Raw genomic sequence first — 11432 nt, 5'->3', positions numbered from 1 at the left:
CCCATCTGTAAAGCACACTGCCTGTGCAAGCCTGCTGCTGGACCTCCCCTCTGGTGGCCCCCTCCCACTTGTACCAGCTGAGCCACGTGCTTGTGGAGAGGCCAGAATGTTTGCTCCCAGCCTGCTTACAATGGTCGTGCTTGCTATCACCATCATGGGATATTACAGGGACCATGAAACATGAGCTGGAAAGAAAGAAATGTGTTGTCTCTATGAAAACGAAGTTGAATACTCTCAAAAGACTCCCTAAGATGAGTCTAGGGAAAAAGTTCTCCAAATTAGGTGAAGATGGGTGGGAAATGTCATAAAAAATCTTAAAGGATGCAGCACTTGAATTGCTTACCAGGTGTCCTTCAGGTCCTGGAGCACTTCGAAGAAATCAGCCCTGGAGGCCACAGGCAGTGCGCTGGGGTGTGGATGATGTCGGCAAGGCAACATGGAACTCGCCCCAGCTGTCTGTCGGCCCTAGGAAAGGCTGAGGCCCTGTGTCAAAACAGAAGCGCTACAAGCTAGCCAGTGCTGAGTGGTTTGGATTTGGGGAAAATGACCACATATGGTGCAGTCCTGGAAAAACAGCACCTATTGAGCTCTTGGCTCTTTAAAAGCTACTTTAGTTGAAACATGTATCATATGTGTGCATTTTGAAGGACTCTTCACTTTAATGGATTCCTTTGACTAGCCAACTCCTGTTCCCAAACTTACTGGGTAACATGGCTTTATCATCCTCCAGAGACAAGGAGCTTGGATGGTTTCTGAGCTTGTTAGTAACTAACCTCCATCACACACACACACACACACACACACACACACACAAACACACGCCCTCTCTACAACAAGAGTACTCATCACACGTCACGCTGAGTGCTGATGTGGGGGCCTCACAGACACCTGTGTGAAGTCCCTCCCTCCCTCTGGGCTGCGAGATGCTGGAAGGAAGCCATTGCCTCCCTCTCCCATGCTGCTGCATTGCCCATAGAACTTAACACAGTGCCTGCCCACTACAGATGCTGAGTTAATATTTGTTAAATGTAATTAAATAACCCTCCTTTTCGGGGACTAGGGGCATTGATGAGGTTTCCGTTGGAACACCTGTAGGCTCAGGAGGACGCCTTTCCATGCATTTGGAATCATCCAGCCTTGAAACCAGTCTGGCATCCAGCTCTGCCTCCCCAGGCCCAGCATCTCTTGTCCGGCCTGATTGTCTCTGCCCCATTCTTGGGCACTTCCTTCAGGATGCCCCCTGGTTCTCACACACAGACCAAGACACCCTTAAACCCAGAGGCAGATTCCTATAAATAGGTCTTGGCAGACATGGCCAGTCTCCGTAGCTAATTGGTCCTTAAATCATGACTAAGTTCCATGCAAAGTTGTTAGTTTGGCTTCCTGCCTTGGATGCCCACCTGACCCCACTTTTCTCACACAGGACATTTCTTCATCGTCACAGAGGCCTAAACGTCTCAACCTTAGGTTGCTTAAAATGGCAGAACTGAAAATTCATTAGCACTCTCCCAACCCAGACTCTGTATTTTAAGATGAAGGTGGAGCCCAAGGAGGAGGGCAGGCAATGGGACCTGGTCCCCCAGTGAAGGGGGACACTGTCCACAACCCAGAACACTGTCCAGGCCACGCTGCCCTGTCTCCCTACCACAGCTGCCCAGCACCCTGCTCCTGTCACCAAATGACTGTCCCCACCCCCCTTGGCCCCACACCCTCTACCCACAGCACAGCCTTTGTCTGTGTCCCGTGGAGGCTCCTTGGAGCACCAGGGGGTTGGAAGGGCCTCCTCACGTCTGCACTTACTGGGGGACAATTGACAGTGGAGGCTGGTCACAGACACGAGTGACGAGGTTCAGGTGGGGAGTCATGGCCCCAGCAGGCCCCTGCACTTTCCTGTCAGCCACCCCTCACGGCTTCCTCAAACATCCCATTCTTCCTGACCTGGCCTCCTCCCCTCTGTTGGCCTCAGGGTATGGCCAATCCCCTGCTCCATCTTTGTGTTGATCCTTCTGCCCTAGCCAGTGAGGGCCCGAGTAATTCTGGGGCCTGAGCTGCGGCCACAGGCAAGCCACTGCCCTCCCTCCAAGGTGCAGGCTGTGGCCAGGTGGGCATCCTTGCACTCCCCTCTTACACACAAGCCCAGGTCTGGGGGTGGGGAGGGGGTTGCAGCTCCCAGGACTCTCCCCTGCCCCAGGTCCCATTTCCCACAAACCTGCCCCCTGCTGGCCAGCCAACTTTCTCCAAGGCTGGGTGCTCTCTCTGTGCTGTTTAATAACTGCCTGGTAATTAGCTCCATGATTTTGCTACTATGCTTATAATAGCCTCCATTAAAGTTATGGGGTTTTCAAGCCATAATGGCTTCCAGAGTAATTAATGCACAACTGGGTTTATTGCTAAGTTTATTTTTAGAGCTTTTCTCCCTCATCCCCTCCTCCCTTTCCTTTCATAGATGTTTTGACCAAGAAGACTAGATGGGCCCAGAACTCTCTCTCCAGAGCCCCCTTGCACCCTTGCCTACATCCTTCCTCCCCAGAACCCGCTTCCTGCTCCCACCTTCAGGGAGGCGCTGGGACCCCACAGTGGAGGCAGCTTTCATGAAGAGGGTTGGCTCTGAAGCAGTGCTAGGCCACCGTCTGTGTAGACCTGTGCTCACTCTGCACCTGAGCCAGGTTCGAGGCTCCAGGACCTGGAACCTCTCCTCCCACGCTTCCGCAGACCACATAGAGCCAAACGGTCAGGACTTCTGTCTGGCTCCACCGAGACCTGATTGCAGCTTTGGACGAGCACTGATCCTCTCTAGCCTCAATGGCTTCCTCGTGAAGTGGGGTTACAATGGCACCTGTGGCCAGAGGCGTCTTGAAGATTGACCGAAGAGTTGAGCATCGTTTCTGAGCATCACCCAGTGCTGCCTAACAGCTTGTTTTTACTAATGACAGTCCAAACAGACAAGCGGGAGGTTGAGCAGGTGCCAGAGGTAGGAGGCTTGGGATAAGAGGCTGCCCAGAGGAAAAAGGTGTAAAAGCAGGCAAGTGCAGAGTGAGCAGGCTGGACGTGCATGCAGCAGATTGCCCTGGAGCTTGCCTCTCGATGCTTTCTCCACCCTGGAATTAACCCTCCCCAAGATGAAGGACATTTGGAAAAGCTCCTTTTTTGAGTCACTGAGAATCCAAAAGAGATCTCGCAGCCAGGCCTCCTAGAAGCTCCCCTGTCCTCCATCAAATGTGGCCTAAGATCACCCAGCCAAACCAAGGCCTTGACTCAGCCCTTTGCAGCCTTGTCAGTGGCCTTGGAGTGGGGGGATCGGGCTGGGGCTGGGGGTGGCGAGAGGCCACTCCGCTTCATCATACTGCACACACAAGAACCAGACAGGGCTCCTGGGGCAGGACACTGGGTACTGTCACCTGGGGGGAGGGGGGCATAAAAGAGGAGTTTGTAGACTTACTCTCCCTGCTCGGTGCCCACATCGTTTGTCCCTGCCTGTAACACTGCAGCCTGCTGGACCTTCCATTTCCCTGAGGAAAGCGGGGCAGCCTGTTTACCACCTGCCTACAAGGAGATGGTGGAGGCCGAGCAGGCCTCTGCTAGGTAGGTGGCTGGCTGGGGCATGCTGGCCGACCCTGGGAACCACGGTGCACCTTACGAGAAGGCACACCTGGCTCTTCCACAAGGTGACAAAACTATCCGGAGAGAGGACCAGACAAGGAGAGGAAAACACACTGTTTCCCAAGCTGGGGGGGTGGGGGGGAGCAGAAGTTCTCCTTGACCTTGGCTCTTGACGCTGCCAGAGGTAACGAGCATGTGCTCCCTGGTCTGGACAGGGCGGCTGGCCTCCCTGAGGCATGTCACTGCACAGTGCTGGCCAGCAGAGGTGGTGAGCACGCCAGGACCAGCCAGGGGCTGCCCGGATCCTGCATCCTACACAGGGCTCAGCGCAGAAGGGAAAGGGAGGCAGAGAACAGGATGCCACCGTTTCCATGGTGGTCGTGAGTGCACAAGATGACAAGGCCCAGAGAAGGATGCTGCTGACACACCCTCGGCAGGCATTTCCGAGGAGAAATTCTAGCCGGCCCACACTACTCACAGAAGGGGCATCTCTCCTGGAGCCCCTGTTGTTGCCACTGTGGGTGCCGTCTCCTCAGCATATGGCAGCCCCCACAGGGACACCTCTTCACCTTGCTGATGCCCAAGCCATGTAAAATTCACAAAAATTCCCGATTGACATTGACAAAGGGAAGGCACTTGCTGCATTTCCTCCCAGGGCCTATCCCTCAAAACATGTCTCGTTGGCCCTCACCCCAGTGTTGACCCCTTTATCTCGGCTTTGAAAGAAACCATCTGGACATACGTGGACAACTAGCCAACATGTCTTGAGATACACACACATACATACATGCCAAGCACCATTCTATGGCCTTTGTTGGTATGAACTGATTTAATTCTCAAAACCTTGTGAAGTAGGTAGTGATCGTACCCCATTTCGCAGATGAGAAAACAGAGAGGCACAGAGAGCGGCCATAACTTGGTAAAGGGCATATGGCTTGTTGGTGGCAGAGTTGGGGTTTAAAACAAGACACGTGTGTCTGAAGGTCGTGCCCTTAACTTCTGTGCCCTGCTGAATCACGTAACTGGGCAGTGCCACGTCCCCAAGCCTGTGGGGGACAGAGGCTCGTTTCATTCAGGCAGGCAAGCCGGAGCAGTCCTCAGAGAGATGGCAGTCCAGGCTCTGCTGTGAAAACCCCAGTGCTGTGAGCCCCACAGCAAGGCCCCAGGTCTCTGGCCATCCTGCTCTGCTCTCTCTTGCAGGTGTCCACTTCACAGGGTTCCTGATCATGCCCTTGGACAGCCACCCCTTCTCGGTCTCCGGTCTGGCCAGACTCTGCAAACCTGCTTCCGCAATGGGTGGGTTGTGAGTGCTGGTAAGATCTGCTAGCCAACATTCGGCTTCTCTGCTCTCCCTGTGCCTGGCCTGCCCGGCCCATTCCTGTTCTTTTCTCCCCTGTGCTCGCCACTGTCTGCCGCCATCGCCCCTGGGGCCGCCCTTCTCCTGACCTTGCCACCGCTCAGGTAACGAGGAGCTGTGGGCCCAGCCAGCCTTGGAGATGCCGAAAAGACGGGACATCCTTGCGATCGTCCTCATCGTACTGCCCTGGACGCTGCTAGTCACCGTGTGGCACCAGAGCACCGTTGCGCCTCTGCTCACCACGCACAAGGGTGAGCCCCCCAACCTCCGGCCCCAGCCCCGGCCAGGCTTCTGTCATAAGAATGCCCACACCAACACTGATGGAGTTCATATTTTCATTTATGAGGCAGCTGAGAGGAGCCATAGGATGGTCCAGGCCAATGACCTTACTTTTATGGAGGTCTTGGTGCTTTCGGGAATCTGGTGAAAGCCACCACACACATGTATGCCCAGAGACACACACATGCACAACTCTGCATCCAGTCTCAGGATGTGTGAGGACTGTTTGCTCTAAGCTGTGGGTAGTGAAGGATAAGGATGGACAGGGTTTCTGGCCTGTGTTTTAAAACCATTCAGGGAGAGCATATTGTTTCCTCCTTTTTCCTGTTTAGGAACCCTAACCTAGTCAATCCTACCTAGTGAAAATAGGCCCAGCTAGAGAAAAAGTCCCACAAAGCACTCATGGATGAACAGGCTGGAGCCAGGTTCTTCTGGCTCTGAGTCCGGAGTTTTCCCCTCCACCAGGCTGCCTTTCCTTCTCACACGGGGCTCCCCATACCCTGGCCCCTTCCATGTGCCCCATATATGGCCTACCCCCTCATTCTTTGGGCTCTCATCTGCCCTCCAATGTACTCCATGCACGTACAGACTCAGTACTCTAAGGCAGCAATTCTCCTATTGAAACGTGCATCATATTACAGGATAAAATACAAAAGCACCCAGGCCCATCCCAGAGAAAGAGAGGATGGGTCTGGAGTAGGGCCTGCAAATCCACATGTAGCTCGTAACCCCGAGTGATTTGGATGCTGGCAGTAGTCAAGAATCATAGTCAGAAGGCAGGCTGCTCCACAGTTATGCAGTGGGTCCTGCTCAGCCCCAGCAGTTTCTGAAGCTTCCATGAAGATTTTCCAGGCTGAAGATCAAGGAATTCCCACTGTCCAATGCTGGGCACTTAGAGCCTCTCCTGACATTTATCCTCCAACTTCTCTCTTTGGTGCTGTTCATTTTGGAATTGTTATCCTACAACTACATCATTCCAGAAGGGTTAAAGCTACCATATACCAAGTGACATAGTATCATGTGGATTCCATTCTTGGCAGAGCTCTAGGGTCAGAGGTGTCAGAATGTTTTACTAAGCACTGATGCTAGTGCCTGAGGATGGGGAGCTGGCGTTCTGTCTCCTCAGAGTATGCCAAGAGGGCTGAAGGAAAGCTGCAGTGAAATCATGTCAGGGTGGCCAGGAGGCCTTTGTGACTCAAAGGTTGCAGAAGCCCTGGAGCCAGCACAAAGAGCTAAGCTCACGCTGTGGCCAGGTCAGAAGGCATGGAGAACGTTCCCAGGGCCCAGACCCGCCTGTTTGGGAGGACTTGAATGGAAGAAAGGTGGGGAAGATGGCTCTGAATCTTTCTTCCCAGGCCTCAGTTTCACTGACTGCAGGATAAATAAACCCTTATATATATCTTGGTCAGAATCCCCATCATCCACCTCTCTTTCCTCAACTCTGTTACGTTTTCCCAGTCTGACCCCAAAACCCCTCCAAAAAGTCACCTTTGATCAACAGAGGCTGAGCATTCACACCCCTGGGGGCAGTGTGTCTCCCTCCGTGGTGCAGACTCCTCACGATCGCTGTATGTCTTACTGTGCCATTGGCCTATGTGAACTCCCCAAGAGCCCAGAGCCGGTCTTCTGGGTTCATCTGTACCTCCTCCCAGAGCCCAGTGGCACACCTCATACGAACACCACACACACACACACACACACACACACACACCCCATCTGCAAAGAACAGTGATGGGAAGGAAGGGAGGTGACAGAATGGCTGATTCCCAGCATCCTCCCTGGAACCATACTTCTACCCAATGGTGAGAATGCTCTTCTCCGGCTGCATGAAGCCATGCAGATGTAGGGCTGGCAACTGTCTTCCCTAGCAGTGTTCTGGGTCCTTTACATCTATTGACTCAATCCATAGAGTAACTCAATAAAGTTAATTCTATTATTGGCTCCATATTGCAGTTGCTAACATTGAGGCACCAGAAGCTAAGTGACCTGCCCAAGGGCAATAGTAAGTGATAGAACTGGACAGGGTCTGAGCCTGGGCACTCACATTCCTAGGTATGTCCTCTGACCCCTACCACCTCCTGCTGAGATGCTGTAAGAGCAGTGAGGGCCACAGAGTTGTTCAAACAGAAAGACAGAACTTGAAGAGGAGGGGCTCATTAAAAACAAGAATACCAATGCTGCTGATTTCTCCTCTTGACAGAACTACTAGCGTCAGTAATGAGAAAGATGTCCAGGATCTAGAAAAAGCTTGGTTAGAGCTGCCCCAACCGAAACAGGTTGCCCTCAGGGAGGAATGGGTTCCCCAGGACTGTGAGTGTTTCACCAGAGGCCAGAACTCCACAACGTCCCACACACCGCCCCTCATGGTGTCTTGGGGAGTAATGCATAAACACTAGCTGGATGTTAGCACAGTTGGGGTCAGTGGTCGAGTTAGTCTCCCAAAAGGCTGGATGAGTCCAAAAGAACAGATCAGGAGATTGACATCGAAGCAACAGAAGAGCTAAAACAGGTTCCCGCTCTGTCTTCTTGTGTAGGCTAAAATTTAAGAACATCTAAAAGTACAAACAACGGGTTCAGGATTCAAAATTATCTTGACAACTATAGGCACGACCCTGGAAGAAAACGTGATAATTAAGTATGAAATTCTGCACCAAGACTCCTAAGACCAGGAAGGGAGAGGCCCCACTTAAGTAGAAACTTGTGAAAAATCGGGCTGAGCCACCCTCAGGCTCATGGGGTGCACAGTGTGCCGCGTCTAGGAAAGCCCCAACACTGCGCTTGGGCCCTGTGGCATCTACACCGGTATGGGTGGCAGTGCCGTGGTGCTGGGCAACCCCAGTCCTGGGCGGGGCCGCGGGGGTGGCAAGTGCAGGCAGATGGGGAGGGCTCTAGGGTGGGAAGCGTCAGGACACTTTGTCATATAAAGCCCAACACATTTAGGAAGTGAGAAGGCAGCCTTGGAACTTGGCCAGCCACACTCAAATAGCTACAGAGCTGTCAAATGTGAGAAGGAGGGAGAGGTTATTTCTGTGTCATTTCGGGAGTCAGAACTAGGAAAATGCCCGAGAGCATTCCAGAGATGCGGCTTTCTGGGTGAGCTTACAAGCTAGAGCCCCAGGCAGGTTTCCCACGACAATCCTGCAGAAGGAGCGGAGCGGTTCGTCTTAGCAGGGTGGGTGGCCTCCGGCCCAGTACCTGAGGCCAGAGCCGGGCCTGCACGGCCGGTCCCCACACCGTGTGTCTCCCAACCCCACAGATGACGGCAGCGACCCCCGGCGCGATGCGCCCCCGGGCGCCGACCCCAGGGAGTACTGCATGTCGGACCGCGACATCGTGGAGGTGGTGCGCACGGAGTACGTGTACACGCGGCCCCCGCCGTGGTCGGACACGCTGCCCACCATCCACGTGGTGACGCCCACCTACAGCCGCCCGGTGCAGAAGGCCGAGCTGACGCGCATGGCCAACACGCTGCTGCACGTGCCCAACCTGCACTGGCTGGTGGTGGAGGACGCGCCGCGCCGGACGCCGCTCACCGCGCGCCTGCTGCGCGACACCGGCCTCAACTACACGCATCTGCACGTGGAGACGCCCCGCAACTACAAGCTGCGCGGCGACGCCCGCGACCCGCGCATCCCGCGGGGCACCATGCAGCGCAACCTGGCCCTGCGCTGGCTGCGCGAGACTTTCCCGCGCAACTCCAGCCAACCCGGCGTGGTGTACTTCGCCGACGACGACAACACCTACAGTCTGGAGCTCTTTGAGGAGGTGTGGGACCAGGCAGAAGGCGGGGAAGGGGCGGGAGGATGCCGGCGCAGGGCCTCTGGTGTGGGGCCCCTTGGAATGGGCACATAGAGAAACCATAGGGTTGGGGTGGGGGTGGGTGGGTGCCAACTGGGGTCAGTGTAGACTGCAGGGAACCAGGAAAGGGATGGAAAAGAACTCGCTGCAAGTTTCAGCAGTCATCCCTGGTTAAAGGGAAGAAAGTGGGTGGTGGAGCTCTTAGACCAAAGTCTTTGCCTTAGAGGTACTGTCTCAGCGAAGGCCTCGAGGGGGTCTAGATTCTATGTGGAACACGCTTTCTCCGTTCTTGGGGTTTGTGAGTCATGGGAGCCTGGGGCAGGGGAAGGAGTCATTTTAGATTCTAAATTGGGAAGATGGAGGTTTTGCAGGAGAGAAAGCTGGGCTGCCAAGTCTTGTGGAGAAGCAGCATGTCAGCTGGGTGAGAGGTCAGGCCTTGTCCACAGTGAGGCAGGTTACCCTGTAGATGCCCACCATGGAGAATGCATCTGGAGACAGGGCTGGGCTGGATCCCCTGGCTGGATCAGATGGCCTGTCTGCATAGAGCTCATCGATTTCCCCTTCTCTGGGGCCAGACTCCATTCCCCATCAGCAGTCCCACGTGTCCTGACTCTGGATCCCCTCTTGTAGATGCGCAGCACCAGGAGGGTGTCTGTGTGGCCCGTTGCCTTCGTTGGTGGCCTTCGGTACGAGGCCCCACGGGTCAATGGGGCAGGGAAGGTGGTCGGCTGGAAGACAGTGTTCGACCCGCACCGACCATTTGCAATAGACATGGCTGGATTTGCCGTCAACCTGAGGCTCATTCTACAGCGTAGCCAGGCCTACTTCAAGCTGCGTGGCGTGAAAGGAGGCTACCAGGAAAGCAGCCTCCTCCGAGAACTTGTTACCCTCAATGACCTGGAGCCCAAGGCAGCGAACTGCACCAAGGTAAGCCCTCCCAGAACTGACTATAATGCAAGCTTTTTCCAGCCCATCCAAATCCTCCTACAGATCAGAGGGAAGGAAATAAAGACCTCAAAACAGCCCTGCAAAGGACCAGCCTAGAGCCATGCCTTCCTCAGGAAGGTAGTTTATCCTGTCAGAGGCCATCACACTAAAGTCAGGCAGGGAAATACAGAGGGTGGTGGTCAGTGAGCAGGGCCAAGGGTTGCCTTCCCTCCCAAACCTCAAAAGAGCTAGGCTCCACGACCACCCTACCAGACAAGTGTTCACGTATGTACAAACACATGCTTGCCTGGGTGCATGCACACACAGCCGGGCACACACATGCATGCATGCACGCAGACACACACACACTGCTTCTAGTTTGGATTTCTCCAGCTAGGGCCTGAATTATCACTTGGCTGAGCCAAAGCCTCCTGAAAATTCCTCCCTCTCTAGAGAGACCTATGAAGAAACAGGGGAAGACGAAAAGCAAGAGGAGATCTTGGAACTGACTTGTCTATCTTCTGTAGCTACGCACTTTTTGTTTCCAACAGATATTTTGAATGCATCATTTATGTATAAACAGCAAGAATGGGGGGTTAGGTAAAAATAAAGAACAATGGAGAAAATCTTGATGGAACAAGGACAGGAGGGGCAGGAAAAATACTTGCGGAGCGTGGGAGTGAACAGGGAGGTGGCAGGCTGAGGTCAGGAGGGCCTGCCCCATGTTGTTTCATGTCTCTGGACACACAGATCCTGGTCTGGCACACACGGACGGAGAAGCCGGTGCTGGTGAATGAGGGGAAGAAAGGCTTCACTGACCCCACTGTGGAGATCTGAGCTCCAGGATACAGGTATGGCAGGGATGAGGGTAAATCATACACGAGGCAAGGGCACATCAAGTTGGGATGCAGAATAAATCTGCCGAGGCTTTTCCTCTTGGCTTTTAATTGTGGGAGGTCAGGGCAAAGGGGGGCAAGAGCGGAAAGGGCATAGCTGAAGTCCCCGTCCCATTGTGCCACCTGGAAGTTAACGGGAGCCAACTTGCCCCACATAGCTGGGTCCTTCTGCCACCAGCAACTTTGAAGGCCTCACCTTCTAGACATGGCCTCATGACAACCTCCTGTCATTACTGCTATTATCTTGGCCATGACACCGGTCCTGTTGCAAGGCATTGCCATGTGCACGCTTTCTCCTAGGCTCTGTCTTCCCATGGTCTTCCGCCATGCTGCTGTGACAGGGACCCCTCACTCACTGCTTCTACCTCATCAAGCACGTCCATGTGTCTCTTAGTTGTAACCGTGTAGTGCAGGGGTGAAAGCACGGACCCCAGAGCCTAGTTCAGCCTCCAGGCCTACCACTTTTCACCCTTTAACTTTACTTTCTTCCTCTAGGTCTCAGTTTCTTGGTCTGTAAAACGGGCTGTTGGGGGCACCAGGAACAATCTTTGGTACACAAGGAGTCTTATATAAGT

At 54.1% G+C, this 11432-nt stretch overlaps 1 protein-coding gene across 1 annotated transcript; it reads left to right on the top strand.

Annotated features, from left to right (window-relative positions):
* Positions 1-5046: 5046 nt before the first annotated feature.
* B3GAT1 (beta-1,3-glucuronyltransferase 1) lies at positions 5047-11186 on the top strand. The gene is made up of 4 exons (XM_035008759.1): positions 5047-5208; positions 8493-9001; positions 9665-9961; positions 10712-11186. The coding sequence occupies exons 1-4, from the start codon at positions 5097-5099 to the stop codon at positions 10796-10798; spliced, it is 1005 nt and encodes a 334-aa protein (XP_034864650.1). The 5' UTR covers positions 5047-5096; the 3' UTR covers positions 10799-11186.
* The last annotated feature ends 246 nt before the right edge of the window (positions 11187-11432 follow it).

Source organism: Mirounga leonina, unplaced genomic scaffold, assembly GCF_011800145.1.
Source record: "Mirounga leonina isolate KUSES-001 unplaced genomic scaffold, KU_Mleo_1.0 Mir_153, whole genome shotgun sequence".
Taxonomy (NCBI): Eukaryota; Metazoa; Chordata; class Mammalia; order Carnivora; family Phocidae; genus Mirounga; species Mirounga leonina.
Note: the sequence above shows the minus strand (reverse complement) of the source record. Positions and strands in the feature narration are given on the sequence as shown.

Bases quoted from the DNA above. Each gene is read 5' to 3' on its own strand.
- B3GAT1 (XM_035008759.1), top strand. From the start codon at position 5,097: ATGCCGAAAAGACGGGACATCCTTGCGATCGTCCTCATCGTACTGCCC. The intron at 5,209-8,492 runs GTGAGCCCCCCA...CCAACCCCACAG, and splicing joins TCTGCTCACCACGCACAAGG to ATGACGGCAGCGACCCCCGG. The intron at 9,962-10,711 runs GTAAGCCCTCCC...CTGGACACACAG, and splicing joins AGGCAGCGAACTGCACCAAG to ATCCTGGTCTGGCACACACG.